The following is a 25,590-nucleotide window of genomic DNA, read 5'->3' as shown; positions in this document are numbered from 1 at the left end:
CATCTAAAGAGTGGCAAACCCAATGCAAAACCTTCCACGAATAAATGTTGGGTCAACATTTATCCATGGAAGGTTTTGCCTTGGAGTTGCCACTCTCTAGATGCACTTTCCCCCCATCCACATTCTCAAAACCCAACAATAAGCCTCCCTGCAGAGTTTTGAGAATTCAGAGGGGGGAAATGTACATCTAGAGAGTGGCAAATCCAATGCAAAACCTCGCCCCAAGAGGCCGGGGTCGCTCCCCCGGCCCGCCGGCCGCGCTAAGACCCCGCGGGATCCACCGGGGCCTGCCCCCCGCCTCCCTCCCCCCCTGCTTCCCGGAGCCTCCCGATGGGCCTCGGAGCGGCTCCGGAGCAGGAGGAGCCGCGGCAGCTGGCGGCGGGGCGGGCATGGAGGGGCGAAGCCGGGGGCTGCTGCTGCTGCTGGCCGCCCTGGCCGGCGCGCAGTACGAGAAGTACAGCTTCCGCGGCTTCCCGGCGGCCGAGCTGCTGCCGCTGCAGCGCGCCTACGCCTACGCGCTGGAGCAGTACGAGGGCGAGGGCTGGCAGGAGAGCGCCCGCGCCCTGGAGGCCAGCCTGCGCCTCCACCGCCTGCTGCGCGACAGCGAGGCGCACTGCCACCGCGAGTGCGCCGGCGGGGCTGGCGAGGCGCCGGGGGAGCCCCGGCTGGGGGAGCCGGCCGCCGGAGAGCCGGACGAGGCGCTGGCCGAGCTGGAGGTCTTCGGGCGCGTCCTGCGGCGCGCCTCCTGCCTGCGGCGCTGCAAGCGCGGCCTGCCCGCCTTCCAGCTGCGCTACCCGCCGGCCGAGACCCTGCGCGACTTCCAGCGGCGCACCCCTTACCTGTACCTGCACTACGCGCTCTACAAGGCGAGTTGCATATCTGTTCTTTATTCTTTATATTATGCTTTATATTATGCTTTATTCTTTATCTTGTAAAATATTCTTTATTATTCTTTATTCTTTATATTATTCTTTATATTATAATATATTCTTTATTATTCTTTATTCTTTATATTATTCTTTATCTTGTAAAATATTCTTTATTATTCTTTATATTATTCTTTATATTATAATATATTCTTTATTAATCTTTATTCTTTATATTCTTTATATTATAATATATTCTTTGTTATTCTTTATTCTTTATATTATTCTTTATATTATAATATATTCTTTGTTATTCTTTATTCTTTATATTATTCTTTATATTATAATATTATATTATTGTTAATAGTGATATCTTTAACACTGTTTAGAAACTTCTTCGGGAGTCCGGAGATGGGTCACTTCTTTTTATGGTGGGTGGAGGGGCAAAGGGGTTCTTTGAACGTTCTATTTTTTTTTAAATTTAGATTGTATTAATGTAGATTATTTCATTGATACTCTTTTGTATTTTCTTTTATATTTTCTTTTATTATTGTTTTATTTTATGTTATAAAAATAAAAAATTATATATATATAATTATATATTGTAATATATAATTATATATATTATATATTATAGTATATATATATAATATAATATATATTATAATATATTATAATATAATAATATATATTTATATATATTATAATATATATAAATATATGTGTGTGTGTGAATATATGTATATGTATATATGTGTATATATGTGTGTGTGTGTGTATATGTATATATGTGTGTGTATATGTGTGTGTGTGTGTGTGTGTATGTGTGTGTGTATATATATATATATATATAGAGAGAGAGAGAGAGAGAGAGGGGCGCCCCCCCCCAGACTGTGCGGCCGCGCCATCCTGTGCAGAGCCACTCCGCTAGCATGGGATGAAGTGGGGATCATTGAGTTTCCTGCATTGTGCAGGGGGGTTGGACTAGATGACCCTGGTTGTCCCTTCCAACTCTATGATTCTGTGATGCTGGAATCAGTATTGTTCTTCTTTAAGGTGCCCCCGGGACTCCTGTGTTGTTCTGCGGGGGAGGCTTGGTGGCGTCCTTAAAGGCTGAGCTCGCTTTTGCTTCACTGGAAGTTGCTGTGCAGCCTGATCTAGTCCGATCCCCTCAGATCTGGTTGTTGTGGTGAGAGCCAGCGTGTTGTAGTGGTTAAGAGCGGTGGTTTGTGGCGGTGGAGTCTAATCTGGAGAACCGGGCTTGACTCCCCACTCCTCCACATGAGCAGTGGACGCTAATCTGGTGAACCGGTTGGTTTCCCCACCCCTACACACGAAGCCAGTTGGGTGACCTTGGGCTAGTCACAGCTCCCTTAGAGCTCTCTCAGTCCCACCTACCTCACAGGGTGTCTGTTGTGGGGAGAGGAAGGGAAGGTGACTGTAAGCCGGTTTGAGTGGTGGAGAAAGTCGGCATATTAAAAACCGACTCTTCTTCTTCATAATCGTGGATAGTTCTAGTGCAGCGGATTTTGAAGCATGTAGGCCAGGGATGGTCTTGGCCAATGGGGCAGCTGCCCTGTGCCAGGGGGCACCTGACTGCCCACAGCCCTGTCCCTCTGACAGATTGGGGAAAGAAGCAAAAGAGCAGGCTTCCGCTGTGGTCGCTCACACCAGTCCTGTCTGGGGCTTGGGGTGGCCCATTTGCAGTGATAGACAGACCGACCTTTATTGGTATAATAGTTATGGTCACAAAGTCAGAAATAAATAGATGTTTCATATATGTTACATATCAAATTAAAATTAGGTTTGAATCTTAACCTTAACAGCTTCCACCAAAAACTCCACCATCTTCGCCGTAACATCAGTCGCAGAATCATTCAGCAAAAATTGCCATATGTTTGTTCTGTAGGGGGGCCATCAGTTTGCTGATGAAAGGTAGTATAAATGTTTTGCGGGGTTCGTCATACAGACGGCAATCTAAGATAATGTGTTGTAGGGAATCTGGCTGGCCCATTCCGCACAGACATAGTCTCTTGTTAAAGGGAATTTTTGGTGAATCTTCCATATAGAACCTTAGATGGAAAGGAATTGAGTCGAGCTAACGCCAATGCCCTCCGTTGAAGGGGCTCTCCAACATTTGCAGTGATGTCTGCCCACGCTGTTCAAGGCTCGGGCTGCCCGCTTCCGGCAATGGCTCCCACCCTCCTCACATCAGGCAAGGGTTGCCCCTTGGGCCCAACAAAAGAGGTTTTGAGGAAGTGTGGGGGTGGCAATTCTTCTGGGGCCCCTTCCTGGGGTTTTGCTCAGGGCCCCAGAATCCCAGCAACTGGTATAGGCCAAAGGCTGGGCGTAATTTCAACCGGGATTCAGCCTTAGCATCTCTTTGCAACGCCCTAGTTCCACCCTTGCCAGATCTTGGAAGCTAAGCAGGGTCGGCCCTGGTTAGTATTTGGATGGGGGACCGCCAAGGGCTACCAGGGTCTCTATGCAGAGGCAGGTGATGGCAAACCAGCTCTGAACATCTCTTGCCTTGAAAACCCTACAGAGTTGCCGTAAGTCCATCCCATAACACAATAAAATAAATAAAAAGGTATTGCCCTGACATTGATGGCCCAGGCTAACCTGCTCTTATCAGATCTCAGAAGCTAAGCCAGTGCAGTGGCTTGAGAACCAGCACGCTTATTAGCAGTGGTTTGGAGGGGTGGACTCTGATCTGGAGAAGCAGGTTTGATTCCCCACTCCTCCACATGAGCACCGGAGGCTAATCTGGTGAACTGGGTTCACGTGAACACACATGAACACATGAAGCTGCCTTATACTGAACCAGACCCTCGGTCCATCAAAGTCAGTATTGGCGACTCAGACCGCAGCGGCTCTCCAGGGTCTCAGGCAGAGAAAGGTCTTTCACATCACTTACCTGCCTAGTCCCTTTAACTGGGATCGAACCTGGGACCTTCTGCATACCAAGCCGATGCTCTACCACTGAGCCACAGCCCCTCCCCTCCCAGAGTTCAGTCGATTCCTCACTCCTCCACCTGAAGCCAGCTGGGTGACCTTGGGCTAGTCACACTTCTCTTAAGAACTCTCTCAGCCCCACCTACCTCACAGGGTGTTTGTGGTGGGGAGGGGGAGGGGATTGTAAGCCGGTTTGATTCCGCCTTAAGTGGTAGAAAAAGTCGGCATATAAAAACCAACTCTTCTTCTAAGCAGGGTCTGCCCTGGCTAGTACTTGGGTGGGAGACTACTAAGAAATACCAAGGTCACTATGCAGACGCAGGCAATGGCAAACCACCTCTGCTTGTCTCTTGCCTCGAAAACTCTACGGGGTCATCATAAGCTGACTGCGACTTGACAGCACTTTCCACCACCATCTCTTGTTCTAGGAAGTAAGCGCTGAACACGGGGATGGATTTTTGAAAGGTCCTACCGTAGAACGTCAGAGTCGCCCTGCTTGATCGGGCCAGTGGTCCGTCTGGTCCAGCATCCTGTTTTTTCACAGTGGCCTGCAGGTCCCTGTAGGGCCCACTGGCCACAGCACCTCCCCTGCTGACGGTTTCCCAGCATCTGTCAACCAGAGGTGTTTTGCCTCTGTGCCAAATCCCCTTCAGTGCCTCAAAGGACCAAAAAGCAAACCAACAAAATCTTATGACTTCCAATGATCACTGGGCCAGTTTCCAAGCTCAACGTTTCTGGGTCTTCCTTGCACTGGGGCCCAGAGTGGTCTGTAGAACGCTAAAGCCGTGCTTCCAGGAGGGGCTGTGGCTGAGTGGTAAAGCATCGGTTTGGCATGCAGAAGGTCCCAGGTTCCAACCCTGGCACCTGCAGATAAAAGGACCAGGTAGTAGGCGATGGGGAAGATTTCTCCCTGAGACCCTGGAGAGACACTAGCAGGAGACAATACTGACCTTGAGGGACCAATGGTCTGATTCCGTATATGGGAGACTCATGTGTTTGTGTTTCTTGCTCCCCCTCATATATATCAGGGGGCCCTTCCCATCTTAAAAACTTCCCACGGAGAAAGCACTTCTGTACAGGCAATATCTTGACTCTGCTTGTAGAAAGATGCAGAACTTTTCTTCTTTGTACACCTTTTTACTACATAATGCATCAAACAATGGTCAGTCGCATCAAATCAGTAGAGAGAATAATCCCACATGTGTATCACATGTACATTTCCTTTCCAGGACATAGTTTGTAATAATCACAGCATGTGTCCCTCCCCCACTGGGTAGCCTTGATTTCTTCTTGGGCAGGGGCCATAGCTCAGTGTTAGGTAGGGTTGCCAACCTCCAGGTGGTGGCTGGAGATCTCCGGCTATTACAACTGATCTCTAGGCAACAGAGATCAGTTCGCCTGGAGAAAATAGCCGCCTTAGAAAGTGGACTCAGGCATTATACCCCAAGGAAGTCCCTCCCTTCCCCAAACCCCGCCCTCCTCAGGCTCCACCCCTAAAATCTCCAGGCATTTCCTAACCTGGAGCAGGCATCCCTAGTGGCAGGGCATCTGCCTGGTATGCAGACGTTCCCATGTTCAGTCCTCGGCATCTCCCGTTTAAAAGGGCCAACTAATAAGTGAAGTGAAAGCCCTATACATAAGACCTCAGAGGGCCGTTACCAGTCAGAGTAGATAATATTGACCTTGATGGACCAGTGGTCTGATTTAGCATAAAGCAGCTTCGTGTATTCTCAAATGGGTTTCATGTGTCCGCAAAGCAATGTGCTCGAATTGTCCTGCTTTATCGCCTGAGTGAAAGCGTCGTCTTACTTCTAACCTGGTAACTGAGATGTGGCAAGTCTTTCTTTCTTTCTTTCTTTCTTTCTTTCTCTCTTTCTCTCTTTCTCTCTTTCTCTCTTTCTCTCTTTCTCTCTTTCTCTCTTTCTCTTTTCTTTCCTGCTTGGGGCCGATCACCAGTTTGAGCATTACAGCTTCTATCATCGGGAGCCAAAATTGCCGTGAGCCAGAATCAGCCCTGGCCCTTTCAGTTGCTGGGATCTCAGCATTCCACAATTCATTCTCCATGTGGGGCTCAAAAGCCTCACAAAATCCATGCCCCTTCCCAAACGAAACATCTCGTCTGGCAATCTTGCGCTGGAGATTTTGGCTTTGTTCATTCAGCAAACACCTACCTGTAAGACTGTCCTGTGTAACAATCCACAGGGGTGAATTTGTGGGTTTTGTGAACTCCCATGCAAGAAATCCTTTTTGTATTTGAGGAATTTTATCTTGCCTTTCTTCCAAGGAGATCAGAATAGCGTGGCCCTCCCCGTGGCGCAGAATGGTAAGCGGCAGTACTGCAGTCCAAAGCTCTGCTCACGACCTGAGTTCGATCCCAAAGGAATGACTCAGCCTTCCATCCTTCAGAAATGACCCGGTGCTTGCACAGGGGACCTTTACCTTTTTTATCCCCACAACAACCCTGTGAGGTAGGTTAGGCTGAGAGTGAATGACTGGCCCAAGCTTACCCAGAAAGTTTCATGACAAGTGGGTATTTGAACCTGAGCTTCATTGGGTCTACACACACACACACACACATGCGCGGTAATCATTACACCATTGTGCTATATGAAGCAGCCTCTGCCATTCATGAAGCTGCCTTATACTGAACCAGACCCTTGGTCCATCAGAGTCAGTAGTGTCTACTCAGACCGGCAGCAGCTCTCCAGGGTCTCAGGCAGGGGTCTTTCACATCACCTCCTTGCCTGGTTCCTTTAACTGGAGATGCCGGGGATTGAACCTGGGGCCGTCTGCGTGCCAAGCAGAGGCTCTACCACTGAGCCCCAGCCTCCTCCCACTCAAGCTGGGATTTTCCCGTCCGTGTCGTTCTCGCATCCAGTGATGCTCCATTTTCCAGCGGACAACACCCCGTTTTCTTCTTTGTGTGCCGTTTTCTTCGCGCTCTAACCGCCTTCCGTTTTGCAGGGCTCTCGCCCTTTAAACCTGAGCCTCCACCCGCAGGGTTTACAGATGAGCAAACCGGGCCTTGGTCAGCAGCAGCATCTCTCCTCCCCCTCTGACTTCCCCACCTCCTTCACCAATGAGGCAGGTTCCCCCCCCCCATTCCTCCTGTCCCAGAGGCGCTCTAGTGCCACGTCTCCGGCATCCGGACTCCTGCCTTCCCAGGCAGACGGAGGCGGCCCCAGTTGCTCTGAGACCCCGTTCGCTTCTTCGCCTCCCGTTCTTCCTTGGCAGGCTGCCTCTGTTTTGCGGAGACTCAGAAGCTTGTAAAGGCTCTGGGTGTAAAAGTGAAAGAGAGATATGGAGTAGAGGGGTGGGGATTGCCGCAGAGTTTTTTTTTGGGGGGGGGGCAGAAAGTTGCTCCAAACAGCATCTTGCGCACGAGCCGGTCTGAACGGCAAAGGCAAGAATCGGGGGATGCCAGCTTCCAGCTGGAACCTGGGGATCCCCTGGAATTACAACTCAGCTCCAGATTACGGGGATCAGTTCTCCTGGAGAAAATGGCTACTTTGGAAGTCGGACTCTATGGCAGTGTACCCCACTGAGGTGTCTGTCTTCCCCCAGGCTCCATCCTCAATTCTCCAGGAGTTTCCCAACCTGCTTCTGGCACACACAAAAAACATCCCCTGCCAGTGGCCAGGGACGGGACAGGACCTGTCAACCCTACAAGCATCTTGCCACGGAGCAATATTGCAGCATCACAGGAAGTAAATAAAGTAACCTCTATGTGGCTACTGGTTGCATTGACTTCCAGTCTCTCCCACCCAAATTCATGCATGCACGCACACATTCTCTCTCTCCCCCCCAAAGCTGGAGGAAAAGTCAAGCCCTTTCTCTTGCTTCCTGGCTTCTGAAACCTGCCCATTTCAGCCATCACATTTTTGTGAATTTACCTGTACAGTGATTTAGTCTACATAGGCTTTTTGAAAAACAACAACATAGAAATAGGGCAGTTAGTTGCCAAGCAGTCCAAACCGAGTGAAGGTCAAGTTCTAAACAAAAAGCATCCCATGTCTGTATTCTTACCTGGGGGCGCTGGTATGTGGTCTGGCTGTGGTTACTTAGTGGTGAAAGAAAATGTACTCCTTTATTGACCATTTATACCCTGCCTTTCTCCCTAATGGGGACCCAAAGCATCATAATATCGTTCTCCTCTCCTGCATTTTAAAAGGACTCCTTATGTATAAAGATCCAGCTGTGGCGCTGGAAACAGATGCTACAGAGTAGACCTGGGTCCTGTTACCCAGAAGCAGGGAGACTCTGGAATTTCATGAGCATCTACAGTCAGTGGTTAATTTCTAAAAAGCAGATGCACTGATAGGCTTAAAAGTGCATGAATGCTACATTCTCTGGTCAGGAAGCCCAAATCCTAAACCCAGCGATGTGTGTGTGTATGGGGTGGGGGGGTGGGGGGGGATTGTCTCTTATAGAGCCAGCGTGGTGTACTGGTTAAGAGCGGTGGTTTGGAGCGGTGGACTCTGATCTGGTGAACCGGGTTGGTTTCCCCACTCCTCCACATGAACGTCGGAGGCTAATCTGGCGAACCCGGTTGGTTTCCCCACTCCTACACACGAAGCCAGCTGGGGGACCTTGAGCAAGTTACAGCTCTGTTAGAACTCTCTCAGCCTCACCTACCTCCCAGGGTATCTGTTGTGGGGAGGGGAAAGTGATTGTAAGCCTGTTTGAGTCGCCCTTAAGTGGTAGAGAAAGTCAGCATATAAAAACCAACTCTTCTCCTCCTCCTCCTCCTCCTTTAAAGGGACTTGTGCATTCTATCCTAGTCTGTTTTAGGCATGTCTATTAAAAAGTGATTGCTCAGAGAGAAGGAAAATGCTATCTGTACACGCTCAGAAGCAGACCTCCTGCAGTATTGCTTTTATATTTCAGGGGCAGGGATATTTCTTCCTAAGTACACTAATCACGTCTTTTAAATTATTGCTTCAAATTCCACTATGTCTACCAAATTGCTTTGGGTGGCTAACAAAGAGGGGGGCAAAGTTGTACAGCCGTTTTGGTAGAAGCAAAATCCCAAAATGAGAGCAAAATCCATGTAATACCTTTTATTGGTGGTGGAAGGTGCTGTCAAGTTGCAGCGGACTTATGGAGACCCCACAGGGTTTTTAAGGCAAGTGACATTCAGAGGTGGTTGGCCATTGACTGCCTCTGCATAGTGACCCTGGACTTCCTTGGTGGTCTCCCATCCAAGTACTAACCAGGGCCAACCCTGTTTAGCTTCTGAGATCTGACAAGATCAGGCTAGCCTGGGCCATCCAGGTCAGGGAAATACCTTTTATTTTAATTTTAAATTTGCTGTCAAGTCATAGCCCACTTACAGAGACCCTGTAGGGTTTTCAAGGCAAGAGACATTCAGAGGTGGTTTGCCATTGCCTGCCTCCGAGTGGTGACCCTGGTATTCCTTGAGTGTCTCCCATCTAAATATTAACCAGGGCTGACCCTGCTTAGTTTCCAAGATCTGACAAGATCAGGCTAGCCTGGACCAACCAAATACGTTGTGCAAGCTTTTGAGCACGCCAGGACTCTGGATGCTAAAACATTTTAAAATTAGGATCAAGTACAGAAAGAGCCACTGCAAAAGGGCAGGCAGGGTGGAGTCTTCACTGAATCATATTCCAGTCTTCTCGTCTTTGATTTATCAACTAATATTGACCAGCATGTGGTTGTAATTGGACCTTGAAAAGCCAAGCCATAAAAGCCCAATATAAACAGCCAATAGAAATAATCTCTTTTTAAAGAACATTGGTCTTTATTTAAATGTTGTAACATCCAGACTGATGAAGAGTCCTGGTGGGCTCAAAAGCTTGCTGTTTTATCTCGAATTTGAAAATGCGGGGAAACGGGGAGAGTGAGGCGACCTCTGTCGGTCGGAAACGGCATGCGCAATCAAAACAAAGACCCAAAGTCATCAGAGGGGTGACGACGAGTGAAACAGCCATGCATAAAAGACCTTTGTAAAAGGAGAGGAAGTTTCCAGACTTCATTGCTCTCAAATATTCATGCACTAGGAAGTATTGCAGAGGTAAGTTTTGAAAATGTGAGGTTAGAGCTTGCTAGACTTGTTTGTTCCTCAAGCGGACACAGGCTTAAAAATGTCGATGCATATCCTCAGGGCCAGTGAACGGTCTAAAGGAGAGCTCAAGGAAGTAATCTGGGAGGAGGCTTCCTTCCCCTGTGCTCTCCCATGTCCCAAAAATGTTGTTTTCGGGTTTTTCCCCGGAGCAGCAGAGGTGAGCTGTCCATGCCAGAGTCCTGGCAATTAACACCATGGAGGGAATGGAAGAGCAGTAGGCATTAGAGAATCTTTGATGAATGTAAAGGTCTACAGAGACTGTTTTTTTCCAGTACTCCTAAGACAGTGTGCAAAGGAACGGCTGGCGCTGGAGATATGTGCTGATTCAGGAACTTGCAGTTTAATAGAACAGAAATCAGCAATGCAAAAGCCAGATCATTGGAATAGCTTCCCTCTGAGTAAATGTCTGTCTGCGGTTAAGGTCACTTGGCTCAGACAGTCCTCCAAAAGGATGTTTCAGTAGCTCCAGTATGAAGGATGAGCAGCAAGCCACAGGTGGGCATGCTCCTTCCTCCTTGTACACGGTTTTGCTTTCAACTTCCTTTTTCCTGCTGCAATGACTAAAACATTAAACCATGCTTAGTGCTTTTCCTCCAGTCTGGGAATCCTGTTTCAGGCCAAACTACAGTATCTGATTTCACTGTGCAAGCTCAGGATTCCCGGCAGTTTGCAGATTCATACGTCATGGCCAACTGCGGCTATGTCTAAAAAGGAAATTTGGAGGGTTGTCTGAACTTAGCCAGTACATTCAGATGGAGGTATCTATGTTAGTTTGTAGCAGCAAAACAAAACAGGAGTCCAGTGGCACTTTAAAGACTAACAACATTTATTCCCGCATAAGCCTTGTCCGGGTCCCGTTCATATCAGAGGGGAAGGCTGTACAGGAGAATTTCCTGGTATTGCTGAATTTGGTGCAAAGAAGCCTGACTTGGCAGGTCTTATTAGGGTGGTGCATTCCCCTCATGCCCCACATGCAGACGTTCTTGTAAAACGCGGCATGTACAGACATATATTTATCTAACCAGCATGCCGGTATCCTATCCTTTCTCCAAATAGCTCAGAATAGCCTACATAGTATTTACTTTCCCCATTTCATCTTTACAACAGCCCTGTGAGGTTGTATGGGCTGAGGGACAGGAACTGGCCTATCGTCACCCAGCAGATACAAGGGCCAGAGACAGGCAGCAAAGTCAGGGAACCAGTCCAAGATCGAGCACTGTGTTGTTCAGGTACAAGTACAAGTCCAGGGCGTCAGTACGGAGTGTCAATCCAAGGCCAGAGTCTGGTTCGGTTCTGAGGTCAAAGTAGGAATCCAGAGAGAAACAAGCACACAGCCAATAACACAGAGTGGGTGCGGCGAGATTGCTCCCACAAGGGGCCTGTCTCATTGCCCTCTTAAATAGGCCCTTATCTTAACGCAGACCAGCGATTGTCCATTAGGCCGTTCCTGCATTCCCAGCCTGGTGGAGTGTATCAGCCTCATTACTACTGTCAGCTAGTGATCTACACTGGGCCTGTAGCCTTGCACTTCGTCGCCTGCTTTGTATCTCTGCTCTGACACTTCTGCACCTCTGTTCCAGCGGCTTTGGTGAACCTTTTGGTGACGTTGACTGTGGCTGGGCCTCCGGCTCAGCTGGGTCCCGTGAGCTGGAAGACTGCAAACCCTGTGAGGCATCCTCTGCCTGTGACTGCTCCTCTGCTGCCTGTGACTACTCCTCCGCTGCCTGTGACTGCTCCTTTCTCTTTTCACTGACTTCAGTCTGTTGCTGCTCCTCCTCTGTTCTCACCCTGCCTTCTCCCTCTATTTCCTCTTCATCTGAGGAAGTTTCAGCAGGCTGACCCACAACACCTGGCAAGCTTCATGGCTGAGTGGGGATTTGAATCCAGATCTCACTGAACCAGGTCCAACCTTCTAACTACTGTATTGAACAGGCTTATTCACATACTTGCACATAAGTTCATATATGCAATCATCCGGCCCCTTTCATGTCGCACAGTTTGGGAGTGCATCCTTCCATGTTGAATCACATCTGACGCATAAACCATGGTTTGGATCTGGTGATGCACAAACCGAAACATAAATGGACTTTTGTGTGGGTCCGCTTCCACAGGATCTTGTGCAACACCCAGCGCTTTCTACTTATATATTAAAGTGTCCAGAGATTAGTTGTACCAGATCTTGTGCACCAGAAACAGAAGTGGGGATACAGTAAGTTTGACTTAGCACAAGCAGCTCCCACAGTCTTTTTCTTGTATTTCCTCTTGCATAAGTGTGGAAATTGTGCACTAGATCCAACCCCTTGTGAACGAATGAATCAATGAATGAATCAATGAATGAATCAATGAATTTATTTGTACAGGGCCATAGGCCATTACAAAACAACATCATCAAATATAACACATTATAACATAAATATACTTAATAAATGTCAGGCTATAAAATTGGAATTACAATAATATAAACAACCTTAAAATAATTAATTTCAATAAAACAATACAAACAACAACCGCAAACAATATCAGAGCCAACGTGGTGTAGTGGTTAAGAGCGTTGGTTTAGAGCATTGGACTCTGATCTGGAGAACCGAGTTTGATTCCCCACTCCTCCACATGAGCTGCGGAGGCTAATCTGGTGAGCCAGGTTGGTTTCCCCACTCTTCCACATGACGTCAACTAGGTGACCTTGGGCTAGTCACAGCTCTCTCAGAGCTCTCCCACCCGCACCTGCCTCATAGGGGAGGGGAAGGGAAAGGTGATTGTAAGCTGGTTTGATTCTCCCTTAAGTGATAGAGAAAGTCAGCATATAAAAACCAAATCTTCTTCTTTTACGTAACTGCTCTAGAAGACTTGGCCCTTATTTTCTTAGCTGCCAGGGCCTATAGTGCCATGGTTTATGCGTCAGATGTGATGGTCGTCAACATCTGATAGCAGAAATACTATTTTCTCTTTAACAGAATAAAGGCTTCAACTAGCTAATATACCAGCCCCTTGTGCGTGACTTTGGGAGGGGAATGTGATCCCATAACTGGGAATTGGAGAATGGGATCCCAAGCAGGCCGGGTGTAGACCCTTCTGCTGTAGGGTGATTCCTCATTTATTTGTTTGTTTGTTGTATTTTTCTCAGGCAAATAAGATTGAGAAAGCCGTATCCGCGGCTCACACTTTCCTGCAGAAGAATCCCAAGCATGAGGTGACTCGGAGGTACTTGAATTACTACAAAACTATGGTGGATGTGGACGAGTACCTTGTGGACCTGGAAGCGCAACCATATGAGGTGAATGGGGGAAGGTGGGGATTCAGAATATGGGGTGGGGGTGGGAGAGTTGTTACAGGTTGTGATAGCGCAAGAGTGCGGTTGGCCCAGACTAGCCCGATCTCATCAGAGCTTGGAAGCTAAGCAGGGTCGGCCGTGGTTAGTACTTGGAAGGGGGACCATCGTAGAGATCCAGGGTTGCCACGGAGAGTCAGCCAATGGCAAACTACCTCTCTTGTCTTGAAAACCTTATGAGGGATTGCCCTAAGTCGGTGGTGACTTTACAGCACTTTCCACCGAGACCACAGCCAGGAATCTTGACGGGCCCGGAAGCTTGAAAGCAAGGGGTTGCCGTGTGCTGGGTCAGCAGCCTACGCTCTGTCTGTTGGCTGCATCGCTCCTCTGTAGTCCAAAAAGAGCACTGCCCCGAATAACAGACCCCCAAAAGTGGCAACCTCAAAAGCTGCAATATTCTTTAACATGTCATGGAAGACGATTTATCCCTCCATCCCAGAAGTGCTCTTCAGGGGAGAATTAATGTTCTCTCTTAGTAAATAACAGACAGGAGACTTGGGGTATTCACAGGGAAAACAGCAGCCACTGCATTCTGGAAGCACATTCTCTGCATCTTTGACAGATGTGTGCATTCGCCGCTAGGACTGAGCAGAAGGGAAATGGTTCTGTTGATTTCTGCAGCAAATCTAGTTATGCAGAATGCTGATTGGCTGGCGGCTGGCTGTGTGGAGCATGATTGGCAGGTGGCGGTAATCCCTCCTCTCGCTCAGAGCAGTTTTGCAAATGGGTCGTGCTTTAAAAAACAAACGAGGTGCCGAATGAACAAATAAACGCCCGGATGTTTGCACCATGCTTAAACAGTCCGTTTGTAAAATGCATGCCCGCTCTGAGAAAAGACCGAAGCTGCCGGCCAGTCGGCACTCTGCACGGCTGTCTCTTGGGCAAAACCCACCAAACTAGCAAATTATGAAGGAAACAGGACTTGCTCCATGTCGCAGCAGTTTCAAGATCTGGCTCTACACACCCTTGCTCACGCCACAGAGGTCATTCCAAGAATGGATATTAGAATGCCAGGACAGGGGCCTTCATGGTTGTGGAGAGAGGCTCTTTAGGTCACTGCTAACATATGTAGCCAAAAATACATCATTTGTTTTCTAAAACTGGACAACCCTGACTTCTGGGTGCTGCACACTAGCCAGAAGGAACAGACATACCTTCCTTAGGAATTCTGGAATTCTGCACCAGTGTGATATATTGGTGAGAGTGTTGGACTAAGAAATGGGAGACCCGGGTTCAAATTCATGAGAGCTCACTGCATGATGATGAAGAAGAGTTGGTTTTTATACGCCGACTTTCTCTACCACTTAAGGAAGAATCAAACCAGCTTACAAGCACCTTCCCACAACAGACCCCCTGTGAGGGAGGTGGGACTGAGAGCGCTCTAAGAGAGCCGTGACTAGCCCAAGGTCACCCAGCTGGCTTTATGTGTAAAAGTGGGGAAACCAACCCGGTTCGCCAGATTAGCATCCACTGTTCATGTGGGGAAGTGGTTCTCCAGATTAGAGTCCACCACTCCAAACCACCGCTCTTAACCACTATACCACACCATGATGTTGGACCAGCCATACTCTCTGAGCCTAACCTAACTTTAGGATAAACACGTATGCTGTCCTGAGGTTCTTGGAGGAAGTGCAAGGTAAACATGTAGCCGATAGGATTAAGATAGAGCAGTCGATGGAACTTCTGGTTGGACCCCTGTTAGAACTCTGAAGTGGGGGGACAGCTGAGCTTGAGGGGGCAGGACTTCTTTCGTTGAGCCTGACCTGTGACCTTTCTGGCCTGCAGACAGTTTTTGTGCGAGCTGTGAAGCTGTACAACAGCGGGGATTTCCGGAGCAGCATCGCAGACATGGAGCATGCATTAGCCGAGTACTACAAGGTTTACGAGAACTGCCTGGCTGGCTGTGAAGGCAGCTACGAGGTCCGCGACTTTAAGGATTTCTATCCAGCCATTGCAGGTAAGGGCAAGGGGGGGAATGGGCAGCCATTGCAGGTAAGGGCAGAAACAAATGCGGGCTCTCTTTGGAACTCTTCTTAAGTGTTTCTAGTAGGGACAGGATTTTCATGGATCAAAGTATATAGGATCGGGGGAGGAGAGGAGAAACTTCTATTTAAAAAATGGTTTGCCTGTTAAAACCATCTCTTAACACTGCAACATTAACACATGAACACATGAAGCTGCCTTATACTGAATCAGACCCTTGGTCCATCAAACTCAGTATTGTCTACTCAGACCGGCAGCAGCTCTCCAGGGTCTCAGGCAGAGGTCTTTCACATCACCTACTTGCCCTAGTCCCTTTAACTGGAGATGCCGGGGATTGAACCTGAGACATTCTGCATGCCAAGCAGATGTTCCACCACTGAGCCACAGCCCCTCCCCATTAAACATTAAAAGTAGGGGGAAGTTGGGAGAGAAGCTGCAGAAGCACTGTATTATTTTTAAATATGCAGATGTTCTGTTCAGTGGATGCAGATGCAGACTAGTTCTGGGCCTCCGAGGCAGGCAAAAGAGAAATTCCTTGCAGGTTACTTGCAGCACAATCCTGAGCAGAGGTGCCCCCTTCTGAGTCCATTGAAGTCAATGGACTTAGAAGGGTGTAACTCTGTTTAGGATCACACTGTTGGCCTTGCAGATAATCTCTGGGTTAGAAAACAGAGCCTCCAAATCAGAAGGCAGGCTTTATCAAGCCTTCAAGTCCCCTTTTTAGAAAGGAGCCAGTAATTTTGGTCCTTTAAAAGGCTAGATTAAATGGGAGCCTCTGGATGCAAACCCAGAAAGGTCCTGGAAATTGCATGGTGGGGGGGACACATGGGAAAGCGCAGTCAGGATTCCAAAGAAATCAGGAGAGATTTGAGGCCGGTATTTATTTACGTTTAAACGTCTGTTCTTTTCTCCCTCTGCCCCCCCCCCCATCCAGATCACTTTGTCGAAGTCCTACAATGCAAAGTGGATTGTGAGGCTGACCTGACCCCAAACGTAGGTGGCTACTTTGTGGAGAAGTTTGTAGCCACAATGTATCACTACCTTCAGTTTGCGTATTACAAGTGTGAGTCCGTGGGAGAGGGCTGATCTGGGGACACAGTTGGGGGTTCAGGCCTGTCCGCTCTTGCTTAGCAGAGGGGTTGTTACCAAATCCTCTTGTTCAGGGAGGCGTGGGGCAGGCCTTCATCCAATACCCCATACCCAATGGCAGCATTGCCCAAATTTCACGCCTCTATAAGATGTTGTTTATTCCCAGTATCTGGTATTTATAGGTATACTGCCTCTGCACATGGAGGTTCCACTTGGCCATCCTGTTGTAAAATCATAAGTGTAGCTATTGAGAGCGAGTTATGCAACTGTGCCTGCTTTGCTTACCTTAAAAGTAGGAATGCCCCAATGTTTTGGAGTCCACCGTATTTTCTGGATGCTAATCTCCTCCCTGGCTCTGTAAATAAACATTGTATAAAAGCTTTACAAATGCAGAGCGTATTGGGTGGTATGGAAGAATAAAGTTTGTAAACAGGCATATTAGTTCACGCAAAAATCCAAAAAGCAAGAACAAAATCTGTGTAATACTATCTAAATTGACACAAAGCATTGTGTGTGCTTTCCAGTTCCTCAGAAATCTTCATCAGGCTGGATGTTACAAAAATTAAAAAGGCTGAAAGCAGATTTTTCAGGCTGTGATGTCACAACATGATCATACAAGCATCCTCTGTGAAATGCATGTAGGCACAAAACTGTATTGCTGGAGTCAGGGTAGAGCCTGTTCTCTGGCATGAGCCATTTTGGGGGTGCGCTTTTTGTCCACACACTGGAAATACAGAAACCAGCAACAATCCCGCCGAATTCCTTGCAAAGGCCATTGATTGTGAGGACAGCTGAGGAATGACTATCTTCCATGAAACAGATTGACAGTAAGAAGAAAAGTCGGTTTTTATATGCCAACTTTCTCTGCCACTTAAGGAAGAATCAAACCGGCTTACAATCACCTTCCCTTCCCCTCCCCACAACAGACACCCTGTGAGGTAGGTGGGGCTGAGAGAGCTCTACAAGAGCTGTGACTATCCCAAGGTCATCCAAGCTGGCTTCGTGTGTAGGAGTGGGGAAACCAATCCAGTTCACCAGATTAGCCTCTGCTGCTCATGTGGAGGAGTGGGGAATCGAACCCAGTTCTCCAGATCAGAATTCACCACTCCAAACCACCACTCATAACCACTACACCAACCCTTTGCTTTTCCAAAATGAAGTAGAGGTGGGATTTTGTGTATTTTAACATACAAGGGAAGCTGAACAAAACAATTTACGGCATATAGACAAAAATTTGGCACTGACCAAAATTGCTGGGGGCGGGGGCAGATTTGGCCAGGGGCTGGCGTCAGTGTGACATAGCAGAGTGTTGGGCTTGGGCCCGGGAGATCCAGGTTCAGATCCCAGTTCAGCAATGAAACACACCCCTTGGGTAGTCACGCTCATTGTTAGTCTAACCAACCTCTCAGGGGTTGTTGTGAGGATAAAATAGAGGCCCATACACACCACCCTGCACTCACTGAAGGAAAAGAATAAAAATTTAGTAGGTAGATAGTTGGGCAACCCTGGCATAGGTCTTAATTTGCCCAGATGTCCTACCCATGCTGCTTATAATGTCTCTCTTTGGGATTTTTGTTGCCGCAGAGGCATCAAGACAACCTCTCACTGTGTGCAAGTCACCCAAGTCCCACTAATTTAGGGTATTGTTCTTTGCATAGTGAATGACATCAAGAACGCAGTTCAGAGTGTGGCCAGCTACATGCTCTTCGACCCCGGAGATGAGGTCATGCAGCAGAACCTGGTCTATTATCGCTTCTACCGTGAGCGCTGGCACCTGGAAGAGGAAGACTTCAACCCACGGCCGGTGAGCATGGGAGCGAGGGCTGGCTTGGTTAGAAAGAAGTTGGGCTTTTCCCTCACTTGTAAGTTCCTGTTTCTTTGGGGTGGGGTTTCTGTTCCTCTAGTGGCCGATTCGGTATCACACAAGTTTATGTTTGGCACATCTGCCTGCAGATTTTAAACTGCAGGATTTTCTGCTGGATGTAAACTTGTTGGATGTCAAATCGACCACTAGAGGGAGCAAAACATGTGTGGATCAGAACTCTTCCCCCTCCCCCATTGAAACAGGAACTTACAAGTGAGGAAAATGAGCATGCAGAAAAGCCCTTGCTAGCAGCTGCGTGGGTCCCAACGTAAAATCCATAAACACAGGAAACTGTATGCACAATGCCTTTTATTAGGACCAACCAAATGGCGCATAACAGTGTATGAGCTTTTGAGTTCAGCTTAGCTTCTGAGGTCTGATGAGATTGGGCTAGTCTGGGCCACTGAGGTCAGGACCCAAACAACATGCATAATACCGGGGGGGAAAACCAATTTACCGGTAAATGAAGATTTTATTTGTGTATTTAGTTCCTTCACTTATAGTCCACCTTTCTCACCAAGGCAGAGTATGCAGTTTAAAAAATGCAGTCAAAGCAGTATATGCGCAATCAACAGTGCAACCAAACAGGATTTCAAAATTAGCGTCGCGCACTGAAGTTGTGGCCTGTATGCAATAAAACAGTATGCAACAAACAATGGTACAAAACTGGCTTACTACATTAGGGAAACAGTGTAATATTTGTACACTACGCAATGATGTAAAATTGTACAGAAGACCACTGTGGCCCTTGTTCCCTTTATTAAAAAGCCCCCCGGGGAACTCTTGAAGCAGGAGATGAGTTCTAAGGTCACCGTGTGCTGGAGCTGATTATGCAGGCGCAGCTTCCACAGGGCCACAGGCTGAAAATCAGGGACGAAGAGCCCTTTGGCTTGTGCCTCTGGCAAGGTCAAACCTCAGAGACCTTCAAAAAGGGGAGAGGCAGATGTTTGGCCCCGGGTCTTGTTCAGCTGGCTCACATGTTCCTGATTTCCTGCCCCTTTTGGCATCTGGCAAGCTCAGACTTCGAATACCTGCAAAAGGGGGGATGAGAGTTAAAGGGTTAAGCCAAAGGCCTCTTGATTTCCGCACCTAGAAACCACCTGGGTGTCCAAAGGGCACCTGCTTCCACATGCTGAGCTGCAGTGCAGGATTAAAGACTTGCTCGGGAGGGGGGATCACACAAGGATGTGTACCGGAGTTGTGTGTCATTCCTGCACAACAGCTTCATCAGGTTTTGAGCCTGAAGCATGGCCACTGGAAGCCAAAGGCTTTGCACATCCAGGTGGCTTTGGAGGGCAGTGAGGGCCAAAGGTATTCTATCCCAGGGGTTAGTCCAACCCAGTGGTTAGTCCCAGCATGCAAGGCCTGCAGCCGAGGTCATCTTGGCAGGTAACGTCTCCCTTCCCAGCTAGCATTGATACAGTCTCAGGCTAACAACATAGCATAAGAAAGGCCCTGCTGGATCAGGCCAAGGCCCAGCAAGTCCAGCAGTCTGACCACACAGTGGCCAACCAGGGGCCTCTAGAAAGCCCACAAACAAGACGACTGCAGCAGCATTATCCTGCCTGTGTTCCACAGCACCTAATCTAATAGGCCTGCTCCTCTGATCCTGGAGAGAATAGGTATGCATCATGACTAGTATCCATTTTGACTAGTAGCCATGGATAGCCCTCTCCTCCATGAACATGTCCACTCCCCTCTTAAAGCCTTCCAAGTTGGCAGCCATCACCACATCCTGGGGCAGGGAGTTCCACAATTTAACTATGCGTTGTGTACCTTGTGTCTTCTTTGCATCTTCCCTCCTCTCTCTAGGAGGCTTCGCAGTATCACAACCAGACATCCGCACAGAAAAAGCTCTTGGAGTTTGCCGGGCAGTACCTCCAGTCAGATGATGAGGTGAGGTGAGGGGGTCAGAGGACATGGGGACGGGGGAGAACCAGGGGAAATCAGGTTACTGTTCCCCTGTTCATCCATGAAGCTGCTTGGGTGATGTCAGTGTTTCTCAGCCGAACCACCCACTGAGTGTCATTGCTGAGGGTAAAATGGCAAACCCCCTGTTGCTTCTGAGAGGACAGGTGAAGTAGAAATAGGATAATCAGCCTTGCTTTGGGACTCTAAACAGAACTTATGCCTTGGAGCTGGTTGGGATTCAGTCCCTGGTTCGCCCAAAGACACTTGCTGTGAGCCACAGGCCAAGGGGCCTTTGCTTCATGCCCAGGGGTGCGTGCCTATAACCACAACCCTGCTTTATATACCCTTAGCCCAAGTGGAACTCAGCTGCTGCTGGCAAGATCTTCCTCATTCCTCACCCCCGCACATTTAGATATCCTTCACTTAGCATAATGTAGCCTGTTCTGCATATGCAGCAAAAGAATCCTGAAATGGTAGAATGGAGTACCTCACTCCCGGCTGTGGGAGGTGGGGATCACCCATGAGTTTGAGGAGATAAGGCAGGACAGGCAAGTTCTTCATGAATTTAAATTAAATAAATAAATCTCATGGGGGGGGACTCCCCCCACCCCGCCCCATGCTTGAAAAAGCACACCATATCAATAGGAATATCCTTGGCTCCATCAGCAACCAAAAGGGAGACTGCAGCCAAGAAATCAGAAGGAGATTGAGCCTGGGAAGGGCAGCCATGAAGGAGCTAGAAAAGATTCTCAAGTGTAAGGATGTGTCATTGGCCACCAAGATTAAGTTAATTCATGCCATCGTATTCCCTATTACTATGTATGGGTGTGAAAGCTGGACATTGAAGAAAGCTGATAGGAAGAAAGTAGATTCCTTTGAAATGTGGTGTTGGAGGAGAGTGTTCCGGATACGATGGACTGCCAAAAAAACACACAAATCAGTGGGTTATAGATCAAATTAAGCCTGAACGGACTCTAGAAGCTAAAAGGACTAAACTGAGGCTATCGTATTTTGGTCACATTATGAGAAGACAAGAATCACTGGAAAAGATAGTCATACTAAGCAAAGTTGAGGGCAGGAGGAAAAGAGGAAGACCCAACAAAAGATGGATTGACTCAATAAAGGAAGCCACAGCCCTCAGTTTGCAAGATCTGAGCAAGGCTGTCAAAGATAGGACATTTTGGAGGACTTTCATTCATAGGGTCACCATGAGTCGGAAGCGACTTGACGGCACTTAACACACACACACGTCAATAGGAAAATGGAAGGGTGAGAAATTATAACCCTTCTTGCTACACTCCTCCGTATGTAGACTGAAGTGGTACCGTCCATTTTACTCGCCCCCATGGGACTCTACCACCTCCTTCCACTTTGTGTGTTGCATTGGCCTTATTGATACTCTGCTGCCACACTTATTTATTTTCTTCATTTATATCCTACCTTTCTCCCCAGTAGGGGACCAAAGTAGAATAAAACATTCTCTTCTCCTCCATTTTATCCTCACAACAACCCCATGAGGTAGTTAGGATGACAGTGTCCGACTGGGCCTTGGTCATCCAGCAAGCTTGCATGGCAGAGTGGGGGAATCAAACCTGCGAGGCTAAACTACACCACACTGGCTCTCTACATATCCCCAGAAGTACTTAAGTTTCTCCCTTGGCACAGTACTCTGACGCATGGAAAGAAAATGTGTCACATGCGCACTTCATTTGCAAAGGTGCAGTCCGAGTGCCCATGAGGCCCTGGTTTGGATCCCACCTTCTGACCATGCAAAATCATGTTGAATACAAAACTCATGGAGAGCCAGTGGGGCGTAGCGGTTAAGAGCGTCAGAGTCTAATTTGGAGCCAGTGTGGTGCAGTGGTTAAGAGCAGTGGACTCTAATCTGGAGAACCCTGTTGGTTTCCCCACTTCTACACATGAAGCCAGCTGGGTGACCTTGTGGTAGTCACAGTTCTCTCCAAACTCTCTCAGCCCCACCTACCTCACAGGGTGTCTGTTGTAGAGAGAGGAAGGGAAGGAGATTGTAAGCTGGTTTAATTTTCCTTAAAAGGCAGAGAAAGTTGGCATATAAAAACCAACTCTTCTTCCTCCTCCTCCACATGAAGCCAGCTGGGTGCCCTTGGGTCAGTCACAGTTCTCTCAGAACTCTCTCAGCCCCGCCTACCTCACAAGGTACCTGTTCTGGGGTGGGGAGGAGAAGGTGATTGTAAGCCGCTTTGAGACGCCTTAGTGTACTGAAAAGCTGGGTATAAAAACCTACTCTTCTTTTTCAATACTTCAGTACTGCCCTTCTGGTTTTGTGGTACTCCTTCCCCTAAGGCTACCTTCCAGTCTGACATTCCAGGTATTCAGACAATAAGCATTTCACAAAACAGGCACTGATTTAAATTATTCCAAAAGAGTCATTGTCATAGGAAGCCAAGGTCCCGCAGAACCCTCAGAATGAAAAAAACGTATTGTGCCAGTTGCCTACTTCACCAGATGTGTGAAATGAACAGTGAAGGTACCTGGATGCTATAGACTGGGTTTGGGATAAACAATCAGGGAATCCTCACCTATAATAGCGTGGAATTGCTGTGCTCCAGGGCTTCAAAAGTAGTGTTCTTAGTCATCGGGTGCTGCAGCGCCTCAGGTTTGAGCAGATGGTTTGTTTTGCTATTTAATTGAAGGACAGCATAGAACCCAGTAACAATTGTAAAAATATGGTTAGCTGCCTTGATTTGTTGATAACTTGGGTTATAAATCATTGCTAGAGGTCCTGCTTGGCTTTCCACCCACCCCCTCACTTTCTGAGACTTCGTTTGACATTGTGCGGGCTGTTTTAAAGAACATAAGAAAAGCAACGCTGGATCAGACCAAGGCCCATCAAGTCCAGCAGCCTGTTCACACAGTGGCCAACCAGGGGCCTCTAGGAAGCCCACAAACAAGACAACTGCAGCAGCATTGTCCTCCCTGTGTGCCACAGCACGTAATATAAGAGGAATGCTCCTCTGATCCTGGAGAGAATAGGCATGCATCATGACTAGTATCCATTCTAACTAGTAGCCATGAATAGCCTTCTCCTCCATGAACATGTCCACTCCCCTCTTAAAGTCTTCCAAGTTGGCTGCCATCCCCACATCCTGGGGCAGGGAGTTCCACAATTTAACTATGCGTTGTGTGAAAAAATAAGTGTTGGTTTTGAATCTCTCATCCTCCAGCTTCAGCAGATGATCCCCATGTTCTAGTATTACGAGAGAGGGAGAAAAGCTTCTCCCTGTCCACTCTCTCCATACCATGCATAATTTTATAGACTTCTATCATTTCATAGCCACAAGGCTAGAAAATTCTGGGTTTCTTTCTTTTTTCCTTTTGGCACTGAATTCTGTGCCTGCTACCACCCCCACCCACCCCACACTCACACCTTTGTAGTGCATGAAAAGGTAAAGGTCCCCTGTGCAAGCACCGAGTCATTCCTGACCCATGGGGTGACGTCACATCCCGACGTTTCCAAGGCAGCCTTTGTTTACGGGGTGGTTTGCCAGTGATTTCCCTAGCCATCTTCCCTTTACTCATTTGACCGACCTCGGAAGGATGGAAGGCTGAGTCAACCCTGAGTCAACTACCTGAAACCGACTTCCGTCAGGATCAAACTCAGGTCGTGAGCAGAGCTTGGACTGCAGTACTGCAGCTCATTACTCTGCGCCACGGGGCTCCTTTGTAGTGCATACCAGCCATCAAAATAATACACAGCACTTGCCTGTGAATTTCTGTTGTGATTGACTCTTTTTTCTCGCCTCAGGCGGAGGTGGGCGATGACGAGGAGATGGATTCTGAGTCGCTGTCCGATGCAGAGTTCGAGGGGTTCGGCGACTACGAAGAAGGGTTTCTGGCCCAGTGGTGGCAGGAGCCACGATCCAAGGGCGACAGAGCGGATGAAGGTCACTGAGGGCAAGATGGAGGGTTGGCCTGCATAGCTCGGCCCTGTTTTTGCCCCCTCCTCCAGGACTCCCTTCCTGTCGCATGGCTTCCCTCTCCCCCATGTGCTCCTCCTTCATCCGTGTGGATGTGTCTGTCTGTGCGTCCGCCCATCTGTAGGTGCTCAGCTTGGCTTCTGGCAGTTCGGGAAAGCGATTACACAGGAGTTTGAGAATCGCTGTGGCTCCCCTCGGGTGTCGGGGGCTTTCTTCCAGGTCCCCACCCGTGCACGGTCATGCCACCCCCACCCTTCCCTTTGCCACGTTCTGAGGCTTGGAGGTGGACTGTGGCGCGCATGTTGCATGGATCCTGGAGGGGCAGCGGTAAGAGAGGAACGGGGTGGCATGGCTTCCTCGGAGTATGTCAACAGCATCCAGCAACCTTCCGCATCTGGTCTTTGTGTGGTGGCTGGCAGGGCGGGGTGGAAATCTTCTTTTAACGCCTGACGTTTTTTGTTCACAGAGAAGGCCGAGTGAGTGGCACGGTCCTCACATCATCAGCCAGTGAGGGATCATCCCAATTCTTTTTGCCCGCCAAGGTTGCAGTTGTGGGCGTATCTGGAGCCGGCGGATGATCCCCTCGCAATGTCCCCTCACGTTTCTTGCCTTGGGGGAACCTCTCCCTTCAGGCCTTTCTTATGCTCATGCCCCAGCAAGGCTGGGGAAGATCCAGTTTCACCCCCTCTTCCTGCCTAGAACCTTTAATTCCACCCCAGATCGGACTGGTTGGGCACTGCCGAGAAATGCAGTTTGAATGCCCCATGGTGCTTCACTTCTAGAATTGCCCCGTGAGCAGTCTTGGAAACAAACCTCCATACGGTGGCTTCTGGATTTCACCTCCGCTCAGTCAGCGTGGTCTCAAATAGTGACTTTGGCCAGCCACGTCGACACCCGCACAAGCAGCGGTGAGCTATACAACTGGATTCGCTGTGCCACTGACACTCCATGGGTCCAAATATAAGCCATACACCCTTGCCCCAAAGCCTTTCCTGTCCGGAACCAGACTCCCAGCATGCTTTGCTCTGGTTCCGACAGGTTCCTTGATAGGTACGGGCTTCTTCCCGACCTGGTTCTTGAAGGGAATAATAGGTACGTTCGAACGGGTTGTCAAGTGCCTTTTTAATTCTCATAGTGCTTCCTTCGTAATTTTTTTTTTTTTTTGGTTAATTTAATTTTTTGGTTTTCTTTGTACAGAGTTTTTAAAAGAAAAATGTTAGCTCGGTTTTAATAAAATACCTCCTAGTTGTTTTACTGCTGCCTTATTGTTTTTCTCCCCCCCTTTTTTTATTTGCACATTTACACTTGTATTATTTCACAGATGGTTATTTGCATTGTATTAATCGCAGCATCTGTTGGTTATGAATACCCAATTCCTACTAAACATTTTCCAGTTGTGGGATGATTTGCTTCCATTCATCCAAACACACTAAACCATTAGATTTCACCAAGTAAATCTGTCTAATCATGCTTAAATAGTCCTTCGAGTTATCCAGCCATTCTGGTTTGTTAGGATTTGAAGTCTCCTTCCAAAAACCTACGGGCTTTTA

The 25,590-nt window shown here is 48.2% G+C and overlaps 1 protein-coding gene across 1 annotated transcript; it reads left to right on the top strand.

The window, feature by feature from the left end:
- Window positions 1–389: 389 nt before the first annotated feature.
- On the top strand, window positions 390–24,535 carry P3H4 (prolyl 3-hydroxylase family member 4 (inactive)). The gene is made up of 8 exons (XM_056863442.1): window positions 390–866; window positions 13,034–13,183; window positions 15,023–15,194; window positions 16,155–16,283; window positions 17,968–18,113; window positions 19,986–20,069; window positions 23,869–24,007; window positions 24,507–24,535. Exons 1-8 carry the CDS (start codon window positions 390–392, stop codon window positions 24,518–24,520), a joined length of 1,311 nt encoding a protein of 436 aa, XP_056719420.1. The 3' UTR covers window positions 24,521–24,535.
- The last annotated feature ends 1,055 nt before the right edge of the window (window positions 24,536–25,590 follow it).

Source organism: Euleptes europaea, chromosome 18 (genome assembly GCF_029931775.1).
Source record: "Euleptes europaea isolate rEulEur1 chromosome 18, rEulEur1.hap1, whole genome shotgun sequence".
NCBI classification, from domain to species: domain Eukaryota; kingdom Metazoa; phylum Chordata; class Lepidosauria; order Squamata; family Sphaerodactylidae; genus Euleptes; species Euleptes europaea.
Note: the sequence above shows the minus strand (reverse complement) of the source record. Positions and strands in the feature narration are given on the sequence as shown.